A 17993-nucleotide genomic window follows, 5' to 3' on the forward strand; every position below is an offset into this window, starting at 1 on the left:
CTGTATAATAAAATAGCGTAACCATTTAAGATATAATTTTTCGTTGGCTTTAAACTCATAGTTGTGCTCTCAAGTAGATCTATTACTATTGGCAAATTTTGACGTGATCTTCTCAATACAAAAAACTGTTGAAACAAATGATATTATTAGAATGAGCATTCCAATATACCGCTATATTCTTGCAAGTAGTCGGACTGTTGTAAACCATTATAAAACATTTTGAGTCGAGATAAATGTGAACGAACTTTAAATCATATGCAGGAGTTTCGAAGCGTTCTCCTTTGAATGTATTATGCACACTGATTTGTTGTTCGACTGTGTGAAAAATTCATAATGTTGAATTTGATTTATTGACTGCCATTTGTCTTTGCTTGATGTGACAAATTGTATGAAATTACCAAAAAAAGGTAGAGGTATACGTCTTCATACATCCGGATGAATTGATGGATGTATAAAATTAAATAACTGTTAAAGGTATCAAAATACATAAACTTATCCATAAGCAAATTTTAGTTTTCAGTGAGTTTGAATTTCTATCTAACCTTGTTTAATGCAAGTCTGCTGCACCGCTACTCCTTGTTGACCATTCACCCCAGTATTCCCTCCAGCATTCAAAACCTGCCCCGAACCAGAACTCGTCACCACCCCTGTTATAGGCAGCCCCTGAGGAGAACTTGGTGCCAAAGAATCTACGGAACCAGGATCACTGAACCCTTGGCCAGTATTCGAATTCTCATCCGGATTATCGAAAAAATCCAAATTGAATTCTGATCCTGCGTCAAATGACACTTCCGGATTCAAATCAGGAGATTCCGACGATGTCAAAACTGTCTCCCTGTGCAGACTCTCTGGTTCAATTTTGAACACGTCCATTGCCGTCTGTTGGACACTTTTTTGGAGTCCGTTTTGGATTTTGGATAATCATCAGGTGATAGTGGAATTTCTTCATGAAGATTATTGATATTGGTTGATTTGTTAGATGTGTGAGCAGTTCATACAGGAAATTATGTTTGATGGTGTTTTAGTCTTCTATAACTTCACTGTAGGATTTTTACACCATTATTAGATTCCACACTTTTGTAGTATTCAACGAGTCTTTTGACTATTAGTTTATAATGATTAAAAATATATTTTATATACTTTTTTCTGAGTATAAGAAAGTTGAAACAATTATAATCAAAAATTAGAATTTATCTTTATTGTAGTTTTTATTCCAAAAGAATTTTTATTATGAACAAATTTAATTTTTATTATTTTATATAGATAATCAGATTACAAAAAATCATAAAATTTTACTATCTCAATACTTTCAAATGAACTAAAAAGTTTATCTTGTTAATGATACTTTTATTATAATAAAAATATTTTTATTATCGTATAAATGAATAATAATAATAGGTGAGTTTCTATTACCGAGTATAATTTATCTTGTTGAATTTAATATGAAAAAACAAGTACAAAAATCACTACAAGTATCACAGCTCGTTTCTTCTCATTAAAGAACTTTTAAAATATTTTATTTAATACAACATTGACAGTTAGTAAATTTTAAATTTATTTCAATATTAATTAAATATTGAGAGAGAGCTTTTATAAACCCTTAATACCAGTTCAATAAAACACATTCACAAACCAGTTATATTCCTTCGACAACGTTTACTGCGTCCAAAACCAAAACGTCAAACGAATTTAATTCTTATCTAAATGAAGTATAATAAAACTGTTTAAATAAAATCCTTCGAAGGTCATTCGAGAGATTTTTAAATTCAGTTTATCCAAATTTTTCACTTTTCACTCAAGGTTCTAAAAATCTGCAAGCTAAAACTACTTTTTAATATAACTATAAGTTTGTCCCAGTCCAAATATTTAAAATCTCATAATACAGAGAAATACTAATTATCTACAGGCACTTTTTGATGTTTTTATTTCACATTCTTGCTCCGACAGTTGTCAACAAAATCTTGGAAATTCAAAAGTCTTTCTCAAATTTTCATTAAACTTTTCAACACTTCTCCAGCAGATTTTATCTTTCAATAATTTTCCGGAAAACTTTGATGTAATCGATTTTCCCGCGGCACTTCCTAGTTGAAGCTGGTGGTCGCGGAACGTTCTTGTAGTGTAGTTTACCTTTCTACAATTTAGAGCCGCGCACGATGGCTGAGTCGATGGACTCTTAACATTCTCTGCAGCGAAAGTGGGCAAAGAAAGAACGAACAAACCGAAGTAGGGATGGCAAAAGATTCAATTATTCGTTGTAATTATCGATGTAAATGATTTTTTTCATTATTTAAATTTTATCCTGGAATCTGTTTTATAAACAATAGGCGCGCACTAAAACAATAAATATTTTACAATATTAACTAAAAAATAGTAGCACCCCCCAACGGCGTGTCTACTAGGATGTAATTGAATTTCCTAAGAAATATATATAATTTGCAGATTAATTAATTTAAAGTTTTATTTTCTATTAAATTCAGATTTAATTATTGAAATCTCATACAAAATTTGTGTTTCTCTTCACCAAGGCTTTTTTTTTTTATTTTTTTTTACTGTACTCTTTTATACATATCATTTTTTTAAATGACGCTCATCTGTTCTTTTCTTATTTTAGTCTAATTTATCTCATTGTTTGTTTGTTACTTATTTCCCTAAAAATATACCAATATACAAAAAATAATGTTACTGATAACGATCTAGTAATATAAAAAATTTTTTACTATGACTCAAAGCACACCAATACATTTTTTAACTTTTTCGTAGAGTAAGTTATTGTGATCGTCCAAAAATCGAAATTGAAAATTTTTACATTTCTTCACGTTTGAAGGTTACTGAACATTTTCACATACCTCAGAAAAAATTGAGGTGTGTGTGTGTTAGTGTGTATGTATGTATAGAGAAAAATTTTCGTCCACGTTTTCGAGCGCACGGATCAACCGATTTAAATGGATAAAAAAAACATTCGATTTCTATGATAGGGAGATGTGATGCTTAGTTTTTGGCAAAGGTAGCTCCAGCCGTTTCGGAGATACGGAGCAAAAAGTGCAGAAAATAGAAATCGAGTTTTTGAGAGAACAGAGCATCCGATTTGAATGATCTAAAAAACATTCAATTAGTAATGATTGGGAAAAGTGGTTATTAGTTTTTTGCTAAAGCGGGCCAGCCATTTGAAGATACAAAGCTAAATGTACAAAAAATTGCATTTTTTGAGAGAACTAAGCATCCGATTTGAATGATTCAAAAATTATTTCAATTTTTTTTCCAAATTAGACAATGTTATAATATTTATAATAATCTATTTGGAAATATTTAATATTTCTCGAAACATTTCGTTACGATACAGGAAGTTCCAGCAATTTGCCTTAAACACAACTAGTTTTATATATTAAATAGTAAAGTAAGTACTACGATTTTTTATAAGCATTAACCTATATGATTACACTTTTACATATTTGGATATCTATTTAAAGTTTAGAATAAATAAATAAAATTTTCATTATAAAAGAGGATAATTACCTTCACAATTTTATAATTTATCAAATATAAAAGTGTCTTAAGAAAAAAATCAAATAGTCGACCTGAAAAAATAACCCCTTCAAGAACTCAAGAACTTTTAGATGCTTTTATTTATTTATCGTGCACTTAATTTTTTTTTTTTTATATTTCTTCTGGAGCTTTGGTAACCCTTATAATAATCTTCAAGCTTTTTCAAGAAGAGGACATTGAAAAACTAAAAAAAATTGAAAATGTGATACAGTTCATACATGACTTTTATTCACGCCCTCTTTTTTTACAAAAGTAAGACCATATCCCATCAAGTTATAACTAAAATCAATTATCCACATCGATATTCCGAATACTTTCGATTCGACATAACCTGGACCCATCTCTATTATCACCAGGACAGCGTGCAAGAGAGTACGAATCAGAGAGACAACGAACGTAATGCTGGTTCATGTATGGAAAATTCTTCTGAGCTCGTATTGGTATTTATACACAGATTATTTATGTATTTGTCGGTATTTATTTTATTTATTTGTACAAACAGCCAGTAGCGGTCTTTCTTGCAAATTATATAATATGTAAATACACTTTTCTCAATCGGATTTATTTGTACACATGTGTGAATACCATATATTGGCTTAAGACACAGAAAGATGGTATAGAAAATAGATGTATCAATTTTGCAATATTTGATGTGTAATATTAGTTTTTATATGTTGCTTTAATGAATTTATCTTTCTGCAGATTCTATTCTCACTTTCGAGCTTAAATATCAGTAACAACATTTCTAATGTAATATTTGTTTCAAATTTTGTCATTTATTTATGTGAATGGATCCGAATTGATTAAAATCATTTGTCTCTATAATTTACAGATATTAGTAGAATCATGCAAAACCTTCCAATTTACATAATATTTTGTAGTATGTAACCATCAAGAATTTAAAAAAAATAGTGGTGTGTATGGCATCATGTCTTAAGGCAAATTGCTAGAACTTCTCGTACCGTAACGAAATGTTTTCAAACAGATTATTATAAATTCTGTAATATCGTCTAATATTTATAAGGAAATTATAAACTGAATTACAAAGTTAAAAATATTCACTTAAAGTATATAAGTGAGCTTTAGAACTTAAACCAGAATTGAAATTGAAATCTGAATTGTTTTCGAAAAAAAAAATTGAAGAAAAAAAATTGAAATGAAATTTTTTTTCTAAAAGCAATTATTTCGTCAACACAAGTCAAGAAGATTTTTTGAATCATTCAAAAAAATGAAGTAAAATATTTCCTGAACAATTTATCACGATCCTCTACATACATTTTTTGTACACTTTTACTTATTTCTCCTCTAATAAAATTGCAATTAATGAGTTCAGTAATTTCATAGTAAACTGGTTATGAGCAAAACAATATTACACATAATTATAGTGCACGTAATTTTGTATAATTTTTAAATTTACTAGTTCAATTATATTCTTTAAAATGCTTGCAATGATATTATAATTTTACTATATTTATTTTAAAATATTAAAATGCAGCTTGTTGTTATGAATGATATAAATTATTCATTATGTAAATATGATTAACACAGATAATTAATGAAATGCAATAAAGATCAACAAACTTGTAAACGATTTGTATTATTGTGTATGAGCTTAATTGATTTTGACAAAACCAAAAGAAGTTAGAAAAACCATTAGGAAAAAATATCTATGAGAAATTGATAATAATTAGTTATTTATATTTTAATCTATATCACAAAATTACAAAAAAAAAATTGAATGTCAAGTTCAAGATTATTTTTAAGTTCTATAATTATTAAACAGAAAAAAAAATAAAAATTTAGGCTTCTATGTTACATCAAAAAATTTATTTATAAAATATAAGAACAAATGTTATCAGTCCTATAATTTCAGTATCAGTTCTATAATTTTTTAGATATTATTGATTTTTGCAATAATTATGTCGACAAAATAATGATTTGATACCAACAGAATAATTATTTTATGCATATTATTCTAGTTAATATATAATTAGATGCTCTGTATTTCAACAGAAGAAAATCCTAATCGTCTTGGTCCCATAACATGAAATAACTATTTAAATAATGGATATATTAATTTTTTGTTAAATTTTTTATCGATAATATTGAGTGCTCAGAGTACCCCGAAGGTGATTCCAAGACACCTCTGTATCAAAATGTTCATACGTGTGCATTTATTAATGCACATATACAGAGCTACAAAGATTTGCTAGGGCATTTTAAAATAAACATTTTTTTGTAGAAATTCAATTTGGTTTTTAAAATTTTTTGAAAATTTTGAATTTTTTTCCATTCATTACGGTTGCCCCATACTGTCGAAAATACCTGATTTTCAAGCGCCAAATCGCAATTTTTTAACTTTTTTTCTTGACATGCAAAATTGCTGGACCTGTCTTCACAAAATTTTAATCAATTTTGCATTACTTAATTGCCATTTTCTGCACTCTTTGGTCCGTATTACCCTAACGGCTAGACCAACTTTTGCCAAAAAATAATCAGCACGGCTCCTTATCGATAGAAATTGAATGTTTCTGAATAATTCAAATAGTGTTAAGCCGTGCTCCCGAAAACGTCGATTAAATTGTATCCACACATACATACCTACACAAACACGCACACACATTCATTTTTTCTGAGGTATGCCAAAATGTTCAGAAACTTTTAAAACTAAAGGTATGGGAAAAAAAATAATTGTTAATTTTTGTATAATTACTATAACGGAAAGTTTTTTAAAAAAAGAACCGTTTAACGAAAACTAATCTGATTATGGTATTAATTGCCTTCTTTTTTGAAAATTGGCTGTATAGTTATTTATTAGAATATAAGAAAGTTAAAATACAAGTGAAAAATAAATGAGCAAGGTGCTACAAGCATGGATTTTTCAAAATATTGGCTCATATATGAAATCATAACTTTCTATATGATAAGAAAAATAATTATTATTAGCAAAAAATATGAAACAAGTTTCAATTTGGCTATTTACTTTGAAAGATATTTCTAATAAGGTTCCATCGTTATTTTACATTTTATAGAAAGCAAAATTTAGGTTTATTTTGCAACCACTTCTAATATTGAATGACTATGAAATTTAAGCTAATTATTTATTTTAGATCAAGATATTCTTGCTGTTCAGCAAAAAGTTTGGACAAAAAATGTTAATTAAGTTATATTATTTTGAAATTTATGAATGCCACGTTTTTTCTTAAGATAATTTAATATTTGTTGAGTTCATGAAATATAATTGTTTTACTAAAATCTTATCATATTAACCAGCTTATCCAAAAGTAAGTATATAATGAATCTTAAATTTAATCTGTGTAATTCATTTGAATTAGCAAAAAATTTCAATTATTATAAATTTTCTCTTATTTCTCTCAACAAATAAATGCCCTGAACAGGTAGAGGTATACACAAAGCCATTGCCATGGACAGTATAGCCAACGGGTTAGACAAAGACGGAGCTAATTCGTTCCTCGCGAGAGCGACAAGGACACCCATATGCATCCAGGAAGGATTGAGTATAACGTAGAATTGTGGGTTCAGTGACCGTCGCCGAGTTAGGAAGTGACTTGGATCAGGGGTTCCAATAAGAGAAAGAGGGGAACCCGAAAGATCATCGTTCTCTCGAAAAACAGATGATTCTCAAATATTCTTACATCATATTATCAGAGATTCTGAAATTCTTCGATTCGTAAAACACTTCCCAATATAGTCAAAACCTTCTACTTCCCTGATGAGAAACTAAGGAATACGAATGCTAGATCATTCTTAGGATTTGATTTGAATATCCAGTTTATTAGATTAGACAAGTTGACATTAAAAATACTATCTATAACTCTCAATAGCTGTCAGTTTTGACTTGACAAGTTTTAATTTTAAAGATAAAAACAAGTACATTCTGGTAGTCATATCTTATTACTAGAAAGTGACTTGGATCAGGGAGTAGGAAGTTACTAGGAAGTGACTTGGATCAGGGGGTTCGAATAACAGAAATAAGGGACCCCAAAATATCATCGTTCTCTCTCGAACAACAGATGATTCTCAAATATTATTACATCATAATATCAGAGATTCTGAAACTCTTTAATACAGAAAACACTTTCCAATATATATTTTGGGAAGTGCATTTGTATTCGTAACCTTTTCATCAAAAAATTTGAAGGTTTTGATGAAAAGGTTACGAATACAAATGCTAGATCATCCTTAAGATTTGATTTGGGTATCCAATTTAGACAAGTTTACGTCTATCTATAACTCCCAATTGCAGTCAGTTTTGACTTGACAAGTTTTAATTTTAAGATAAAAATAAAGTGCATTCTAGTATTCTTATCTTAATACTAGAAAGTGACTTGGATCAGGGAGTAGAAAGTTACTAAGAAGTGACTTGCATCAAGGGTTCCAATAAGATAAAGAAAGGAACCCGAAAGATCATCGTTCTTTCGAAAAACAGATGATTTCCAAATGTTCCTATATTATAATATCAGAGATTTTGAAACTCTTTATTTCATAAACTGCTTTCCAATGTAGTCGTTGGCAAAACCTTCCACTTTCTTGATGAGAAACTTACGAACACGAATGCTAGATCAAATCTTAATTGCAGCCAGTTCATTTTTGAAAATTTTCAATTTTAAGGCAAAAACAAGCGCTTTTTACTACTCTTATCTTACAACTTTCACATCCAATAGGATACCAACAAATATTTTTTAGAAATTAGAATTTTCTTATAATATATATTGTGAAAAAATTGTTTAATATTTACGCAATTCAGTAAGACAGAAAATGTTATTTCAAGAATTTTCGAAATTAAGCCAGCTCATTTATTAATAAGAAGCAGGAAGAGAAAAATAAAAATTCTTGAATATTTTCAAGTATTTTAAAATCAAATATATTACAAATGAGTTAATTTTAAAATTTATTTAAAAAAAATAATATTTCATCTATAAGAGCCCTATGTAAACTAAAACTCTATTACACATAGGGTTTATATAGAAAAAAATATACTTTTTAAATATTTTGTAATTTCAAATCATGTTTAATCTAATCTGTATTTAATAGTTGAAAATATTTAGATAACAAATTTGCAAATTCTGAATTTTAAATGTTTTAAATTCATTTTAGTAAATTATTAGTTATACTTTCATCAGCTGTTTTAAAGTTTAATTCTACGTGGAGGGTTTTAAGAAACATTTAGCTTTAGACCACTTTTAAACTTTTCAAATTAATTTTCATGCCACAAATAATTAATGAATTTGCCAAATCAGAATATACAACAAATAAAATTAAGTAAAGTTCACTTACCTGTAGAATTATAATTTTCCTTTGGACTATCATCATCCTGATCGTCATCTAAATCCAAAATATCATTTGGAGTAAGAGGTGTGATTGGGTTCACTTGATCAAAGTCATTTTCCTCATTTTCTGAGTCATTGTCGGGACTAAAAAATAATATTCAGAATTAGAATAATGATAAATATTAGAAACAATTAACGTATTATTACCGGTTTTCAAAATAATGATATTTTATATTATACTCTGATATCACAGATATAATAAGATTATTATAACATATATAATATAAAATCATTGTTAAAACAAAATAAATTTTGTGCGTAATACTGAAAGGTATTATTGTGCTAACTTCAAGTTAAGTTCAATTTTAAACATAAATTTACATGTCGATAATGACGAACGCATATAATTATAAATATAACTCTAATCAGACTTTTTAATAACAAATTGCAAATTTATTAGATTACAAGAAAAACAAAAACTGCAGAATTTTATATGAGATATCAATAAAAGTCAAGCAAAGCAAAACAATTGTCCATCAAGGTAAAGTGACCCTGAAATTCGTATTGATTCTCTTCGCCGCTTATATTTAATATGTAACTGTCAAATTACCTTCAATTGTAAAAATTGAGTTGAAAAATATAATATTAATAACAATAAGCCCCACAAATAGTCAGTAATTTTTGTTGTAAACTTAAATATTTTTTACTGACTTAGAAAAAAAAAAGTAAATGTTTACAAAAAAGGGCAGTTTTGCTACAACTTAATAATAATAGTTAAGTGAAGTTGAACGAAATACAATTAAAAATCTAATAAATATTATTACCTCACGATAGTTTTTTCGTCCATGACACCAAGTTAATTCAAAACCATCTATTTATCAGCTGTTAAATCACTTTCAAATGTCATGCACAACAACAAACTTCTCGTTTTATGTAAATAGACACTGTTTAACTTTGAATTAGCCATTTTAAGAATTATTTTAAGTTGTTATTAATAATAAATTCATATATTTTTAGTTATGTGTTATATTTTAATATATTTTAGTAGTTTAGGGGTTTAGTGTGTCAAACTTCTGACATTGATGTATGCGAGTCCTGCGCAGATAAAGGAAGCAGGAACCGCCATTGACTATGTAATACTAATGGATGCTAATTATGTAAACTGAAAAGAACAGTAGTTATCATAACATTGTTTATTTAACTATGGATCTAATTATATTTTTGGCTAATAAATTGAAAAAGTTGCATATTCAAGATTAGGCCTATAATTACATTCTATTTTCATAAAAATTAACTACAATAAATTCAAATGTTTATCAAGAATATAAAACAAAACGAAAACATTTTTCTAATGATTTTACGTTTTATTCAAGAATTTATTCATATTAAAATATATGAATTCATACATTTTAGTAGAAATAAATTCTTATTAATCATATTCAATCAAATCTTTTATTCAAATCAAATAAGTTTTCTAAAATATGAAATAAAACAACAATAAATTGTTAATTATATGTTTAATTCAAATCTAATAATTAATGTAATATATGTTTCTTGCATGCATTATGCATACTATTATTATGACTTTTTATTTAAGCACACTGTAAATAATATAAATAATATCTTACATATATAATAATATATGTATAATGTTGTCAATGTATTTGATTTATCAAAAATAGCACAAATTGGTAAATCAGTAAGTTTCTACAAAATTAAAATATTATAATTATATAACATATTACATAAGAATATACAATTCTAAATTTAGGAATATAAATAGGACTCTTTATATTTTTGTATAGGCACACAATTATTTCACAGGCACATAAAAAGGAAGAATATATGTTTTTGTTATTTACTGCTGCAAATATTATAATTTTATATTCAAAGTCAAATCTTACATAGTATATGCAAATTCTAATCTGAAATAGTCTTTGTGATAAAATATGTTTCAAATCACATAATTATAACAAGAAGTAAATATTATTAATTGTTTGTACTGTTTCAATATTTTCTGCAATTTGAAATAGAAAACACTTTGAATATTTTAATATTAATCATTTAAAGCAATACAACTGTAGATTACCTACAATTAAACTTAAAAATAATTTTACTTACACTTATTCTAATAAGCAACATTTAATGTTACATAAAATACCACATGCACATAAATTTAGATATATTAAATATTTTAAGTATTAAGGCAATTCTAAGGCGATGTTCGTTACTTTAAAACAATATAATTTACAATGTTAAAATATAACATTAATATATATATATATATATATATATATATATATATATATAATGTAAAAAGGTAACTTTGAATTGGTATAAAATTAATAAATATATTTTAATTTATTTATAATGCAATACTGCTGTCAAAGCTGTTAAAAGATTTAAAGCATATAGCTGCTTTTTAACATAGAAATTCTTATAGAATATATATATAATCTGGGATCTAATATCAGGTAAAGATTGGGATTCATTAAGGCAGTGTTTACAATAAATAATAAATTTTTGATAGCAGCTTTTTTGACAAGACCTTTGGAATAGTTATTTATCTTTTCATTTTATCAAGAATTGGAACCACCATATCAAATTTAGGACGTTTTCCAGGATCCTCATTCATGCAAATTTTGATAAGTTTGGCAAGATAAGAAGATGTACCAGGCGGTATTTCAAGACGTAATCCTTCTGTAGCAATTCTTAAACCTACAAAAAAATGAGATTGCAGTCACAATCTTTGTCATAATAACTATGGCAATAACAATGTTTGGCATGATAATATAAAGTAGATATAATATCAAATTACCACACTCCATAGGAGATAAATCAGCAAATGGAACTTCTCTGGTTGCTAATTCCCAAAGACAAACTGCAAAACTCCACATATCGCAAGCCTCTGCATTTCTAACTAATCTATTTTTTTGCAAAGCTTCAGGAGACATCCAAGCTGGTCGATATATACGACCACGTTCTTGAAATGAAAATTTTGCATCGGACATATTCAATCGTGCTGTCAAATCTTCATCAATCTAAATAAAAAACAAGAAATATGGTATATAAACAAACTATATACGATTCAAACTAAATTAATATTTTAAAATTTTATTTTATCGTCATTTATCAAAAATGCCCTATTTAAAATTAATAATTTATTACATTGAATCATGATAATCTTAATTAGTAATAACAAAAATTAAACTCACCATTACGTGATGGCTATTCAAATGATAATCTGGAATGATTCTTTCCAAAGAATGTAAGAAAGCCATTCCTCTTGCAATATCAAGAGCAAATCTGATAGCCTGTGATGAGTCTACAACAAGACCGGCTGCACCATGTAAAATTGCTGATAAAGAGCCCCGAGTCATATATTGGCTTATAGTTATAAGACGATGATTATCCACACAACCACCAATTAATGGCAAAATGTTTGGATGAGAAAAAATACGTAGTTTTGGAAATTCTTCCTGCAATTTAATTTATTGCATGATTTATGTATTTATTTTACTATATTTATATACATACATATCTACAAAATCTCCATCTTACCTGAAAATCCCTAAGTGCTCTATTAGTGACTTCCCTAACATTAATTTGCTTGGCAACAATATCATTTTTTTGCCAACGGCCTCTCCAACTAATACCAGAAGGTGTATCTGCAATTTTTGTATGTAAAGTAAGTTCACTGAAATTAATTCCTCTGTGTCGTGACAAAGTAGCATCTCTCGATCTAGTTTTTAATCCTAACCAACTTTGATCTTTAAATGTGATTTTCTTTAATTCTTGGCCATTTTCAATGGCCATGTCGTGAAGCCTGAAACAGACAAACTATGCAATTTCTCTTCATTGAAGAAAAGTGTAAAAAAGAGAAAGAGATTAAAAAAAAAAATTAATCAAAATTACCTTTTAGCAAAACTACCCTTTGTTTTATCCAATGGGGTGTCACCATCCTTATTTGCTAATGAAACAAGAGCTCCAGCTCTAACAAGTTCTTCTGCAATAGCTTCATAGCCCCAAAAACAAGCATAGTGCAGAGCAGTATTGCCATGTTCATTTGTAAAGTTAACATCAGCTCGCTCTCGGAGTAACTTTAAAAATCAAACAAATTATATTTTTTCTATAGTTTTGTTTCTTTTATTTATAAGGAACATAGAACTATATCAGTAATTGACTACATGCATTTAATAATGTAAAAGAATTACAATATAGTATTTATCCAATATAAATTATTTGCAAATCATTCTTACTATTGTTACAATATCATGATGGCCATGAGCTGCTGCCAAATGTAGTGGAATATCATCTCCACGATTAGTAGCATTTATTCTGGCACCTCTCTGAACCAGCATATCAACCAAATTTTTATGGCCTCTTTTGCTAGCCCAGTGCAACGGGCTAAAGCCATGATCATCTCTTTAAATGTAATCATGCAATTAATATATAATTCTCAAAATTCCAAAAATATGTACATGTTAGATAATAAAAATTTATAATTATAATAAATCATTTTATATTTACTATATCATTTTGATATTGCCAAGCTATATTTAGCTGTTGAATAATTACATATGATTCATTCATCATAAGAATTTAATTAGTGCTATATTTACATAAATGAAAAAGAGGTTATATTTTGAAAGTAAACATTAAAATGGATTGAGTAAAATGATGGCATAAATGATAAGTATGAAAAAACTAACTAAATACTCGTCAACAAAATATGTAAACAAAATATTACATTTTCTAGGTGCATTTGTCCAGTCAAAATAAACGAAGGGCAAATGACGTCATGTCCATTAACTCCTACGACAATGACCAAATTAGGACATTGCATTACGAAATGGGTGTGCCGTTTATATATAAATTTTAAAACAAAAATAAAGTGATAAATTAATGAATGAGTTTTAATTAGCGCAATCATTATTTATCCGTACCCTTGATTCATGTCATGCTCAGTATCATCCAACCAAAGTCGTACTTGAATGGCATTTCCTTCACGACACCACTGAAATATATCTTCCATTTTATTTTAATTACAACGTTATTAATATATAAATAAATATATATTGGTTATGCAATAACACAACAAAGAATTATGTACAATTTTATTTAAATAAATAACATATTGATAAACAACAATTTGACAGTTCTTTATGCAAAAAAAATCTTGAAATATCTTCACAATGAGATGAAGTAAGCAACATGTGCTCTGCTCAATCTGCCAGATTGCATAATATTTATTTATTTTTATTTAATTTACTTTAAGACTTAAATATTTAATATTAAAGAGATTTAAATATTTATTAATTTAACACATATTGAATAATTTTATATATTTAATTTAAGTATATTTAAAATATATAATATTTGGATTCACATTCAAACGATCTTCTTTTTATAAGGTTGGCAAAGAAAATGCATGCATTTGACAGCCGAAATTGGCCGAAATGTTGCTGGTAGCTATCAAAATTGCATAATTTGAATCTGGAATGAAAAACTAAAATAATGTTTATATAATAATAAATGTTTATACGATTAAAAAAATGCCCAGTACTTTTAGAAAGCGTTATGATACAATCAGTATGTTATATATATTTTTCAATAAATTTGTTGGTTATAAATGTCGATCATGTTTGCTTATAATTATTAATTAATTAACAAGAATTAGTTTGTTAATCAATAAAAATGGATTTTTTATTGGGTGCTGCAGCTTCGATGGGTGCTGCTTTATTTAGTAATCCCTTTGAAGTATGAAATCATTTTTGGAAATAGTTTTTCTACAAATATATGATTTATTAAAAAAGAAAATATTTACAGGTTGTTAAAACACGCATGCAATTACAAGGGAATTGCAAACAAGAGGCACACATGCTATATATTATAAAAATGTTTTTCATGCATTTTATACTATAGGAAAACATGATGGCTTATTAGCATTACAGAGTGGGTTAACGCCTTCTTTATGTTTTCAATTTTTTATAAATGGGATCAGGTAAACATTGAAGAATATATATATAACAACTATTAGCATGTTTTTAGTTATTAATATAACTATCCAGATTCCTTTTAAGTGACCCATAAAATAAAACACTCATGCGATTTTATATTCATTAAATTTGTAAACTGTTAAGTTATAATTAATGGAATCATGCATAATTAAAGATTGGGTGTTTTCCAAACTTGTGAAGATATAGGCTTAGTTTTAAATTCATCAGGAAAATATTCACATTGGAGAGCTGTTTTAGCAGGTGCCGTTGGAGGAGGAATTGGTTCGGCAATTGCTAGTCCTTTTAGTCTGGTAATAAATTTTTTCCAAATTATTTTAGGCTATAACTGATAAGATTCATTACATTAGATTAGAACACAATTCCAATCAATGGCAGTAAAAGAAATTGCAGTAGGATATCAGCATCAACATAAAAACTTATTTAGTACAATTAAGTATATATACACAAATGAAGGAATCAGAGGTAATTATATTCTGTATAATACATATGAACTCAAAATTATAATTAAGTATAATTTTAAAGGGCTATTTAGAGGGCTTCCAATACAAGTACCAAGAGCTGCTATCGGGTCAGGTGTGCAGCTTATGACCTTTAGTAGGTGTAGAAATTACTTCATAGAAAATCAGGTACAAGTATAATAAAAAATTATTAATCATCTGTATATGAATTCTAACATCATAATTCATATAATAGGTATTCCCTGGAATAACTTTAAATACTTTAGTAGCAAGTTTTATTGGTGGTACTGCCACTACATTAACTACATCACCCATTGATGTCATGTCTACAAGAATTTATAATCAAGGTAAAATAAATTTGGATGTTTCATAAATTATTCCCAGATTATAATGTTTGAATTTACAATAAAGGTGTTGATAAACACGGAAAAGGTCTCATGTACAATGGTATATTTGATTGTTTTAATAAAACTATGAGGAAAGAAGGCCTACATGGTTTCTACAAAGGATTTTGGCCATCATATTTTCGAATGATTCCTCATACAGTTTTAACACTTTTGTTTTGGGATGAATTAAAATTGCTATATAAGAATAAATCGACTGAGCATATATAAAACACGTTGTGTAGTTAAGATAGGTTGCATTATTTATTTTGTTATGTTAATATTGCAAAAAAGCAATAATTGTTATATTTTGTTACAAAATAGAGTTCTTTATTCATCAAATTAATTGTTTTATTTCAATGAATTAGAATAATATGTGTTTACTTTATGTGAGTATTGCATATTTTGTTGGTAAGATTACTTCAAGAACATTACTTCGTACAATAGTAAAAAGAGTGCAAAGTTCTTAATACATAACTTTGATAATTAAGATTATGACTGTTTTCAAATTGTTTTGCGATTTCGATCTGGAAATTGAATTAACCCAAGTTGTTGTTCTATTTCAATTAATTCATTATACAAATCAAATTTGGACATTTCAACTACTCTTGCACATTCTTCTAATAACCAAGAAAATGTTGATGAAAACTTGGTTTCCATTGACTCAAATAAAATATTAGTAACAGGTACGGAATTACTAAAATGATTAACCCAATAATGTGACACTGGCCTAGGAATGTTGATTACATGGTCACCACAATTTTTTTCTGGAGAAGAATTGTGTATGATATCTGGCAATATTTTCTGCCCAAGCCTCAAAGTTTGCTCATCAAGCAAAGGATTATATACTTTTGGTGACATAAACCATTTCTTTCGTCCCTCACAAACACCAGATGTAATTTTTTTATATTTGTCTTTATAAAGTAAAAGCTTTGAATGAATGTTTTGAATTTTTTACATCTTTCATCTAATGATTTGTCAGGAAATTTGGTCTTTTCAATTATAACATTTTGAAACTCCTTCACATCCACTGAACCACCAAATTTGGCACATTTTATAGCTTCTATTTCTTGATTTGATTCATGTTTCATAGTTTGAATATCTTGAAATTCTTTTATTAAACCAAGGGATCTCCGTTTTGCTTGATCAGCATTATTATCACAGTCATTAATTTTTCTGAATTTGTTATCCAGTTTTATCTTCCATTCCATAGAACCTATAGGATGTATATTTACAATTTCGTGTCTGTTCAACTTATGAATGTAGCTTTTGTCATACTTATACTCAATTTCTTCATTGGCATTCCATATATGCAAATTTTTATTAGAACTTTTATTTTTAAATCTTAATGTGACATTATCATCAGATAAATTTATTTGATTTTTGCTTCCATTTATAAAGAAGCTAAAATCGAATTGTCTATGTTTACAGATTACATTCTCTGGAAGAACAATATCTTTACAAATTTCTAAAATAACGTTAAAATAATCTTTATATGGTGTCAGTGAAGGTTCAAAAATCAAAACATCATTAAACTTATCACATTGTAAATCTTTTAGATCCGAAAATATTTTTTTCATAACAGTCATCAATTGTTCAGTCTTTGAATCAGTTAATTCATCTGAGCATTTAAGTTTATTCCATAAAGTCACAAACATCTTACTATTTGCATGAGTATTAGAGTTCAAATGTGAGGGTAATTGTTTTTGTGATATTAACAACTTGCGATACTCTATAAAACAAGACCAATGTTCCCATGAGAAAATTGGCGTATGATTTTCATCAATCTCTTTAAACACATTATTTAATACATTAACTTTCTCACTTATCACATATTCTGTATGATCATCAAGTCCAAAAATTAATTTCAATATGAGAATAATGTAAGCCATGGCTCGACCTTCATAATTTGATATAGGGCCATTTTCAGATAACTTATCTGTGAATTCATTAACATTTGAAAATGATAATTTTTCAGCACATTCAGCCACAAAGGAGGGTAGCTCTAATTCAGAACAATATCTATCACAAAGTGTATACAAATTTGGTTTATTTAAATTTTTTACTTTGATCATTTTTGCAATTTTATATGCAACTGTGCGCACTTGTTTGTGACAAGGTACTTTATATTTGCATTTTCGAGTAAATCATTATTTTGATTTTCTGATAAATATTCTTCTGGTATGAAATGCTTTAAGTAAAGTAAGATATGTGACCCTCTCGACAATATCTAATCATATCGCCCAATTGAATTTTTTCTCCTGAGATATTTAGTGCAAGATATAATATTGCCCATAA

General features: G+C 27.6%; 1 protein-coding gene and 2 pseudogenes across 1 annotated transcript; 1 reads left to right on the forward strand and 2 right to left on the reverse strand.

Moving 5' to 3' along the window:
* Window positions 1-11271: 11271 nt before the first annotated feature.
* LOC113376635 (integrin-linked protein kinase-like) lies at window positions 11272-13985 on the reverse strand. The gene is made up of 7 exons (XM_026616632.1): window positions 13781-13985; window positions 13094-13259; window positions 12750-12934; window positions 12396-12660; window positions 12050-12313; window positions 11653-11875; window positions 11272-11552 (listed from the first exon to the last, which is right to left on the reverse strand). Exons 1-7 carry the CDS (start codon window positions 13867-13869, stop codon window positions 11398-11400), a joined length of 1347 nt encoding a protein of 448 aa, XP_026472417.1. The 5' UTR covers window positions 13870-13985; the 3' UTR covers window positions 11272-11397.
* A 307-nt stretch (window positions 13986-14292) lies between these two features.
* On the forward strand, window positions 14293-15946 carry LOC113376654 (annotated as a pseudogene).
* An 8-nt stretch (window positions 15947-15954) lies between these two features.
* Window positions 15955-17993, reverse strand: LOC113380229 (annotated as a pseudogene).

This window comes from Ctenocephalides felis, unplaced genomic scaffold (genome assembly GCF_003426905.1).
Source record: "Ctenocephalides felis isolate EL2017-DRISC unplaced genomic scaffold, ASM342690v1 CF-g0.4_SCAFFOLD_00845, whole genome shotgun sequence".
Lineage (NCBI taxonomy): Eukaryota > Metazoa > Arthropoda > Insecta > Siphonaptera > Pulicidae > Ctenocephalides > Ctenocephalides felis.

Bases quoted from the DNA above. Each gene is read 5' to 3' on its own strand.
- LOC113376635 (XM_026616632.1), bottom strand. From the start codon at position 13,869: ATGGAAGATATATTTCAGTGGTGTCGTGAAGGAAATGCCATTCAAGTA. The intron at 13,260-13,780 runs GTACGGATAAAT...TTACATTTAAAG, and splicing joins GAGCATGACATGAATCAAGG to AGATGATCATGGCTTTAGCC. The intron at 12,314-12,395 runs GTAAGATGGAGA...ATTAAATTGCAG, and splicing joins GAGCACTTAGGGATTTTCAG to GAAGAATTTCCAAAACTACG.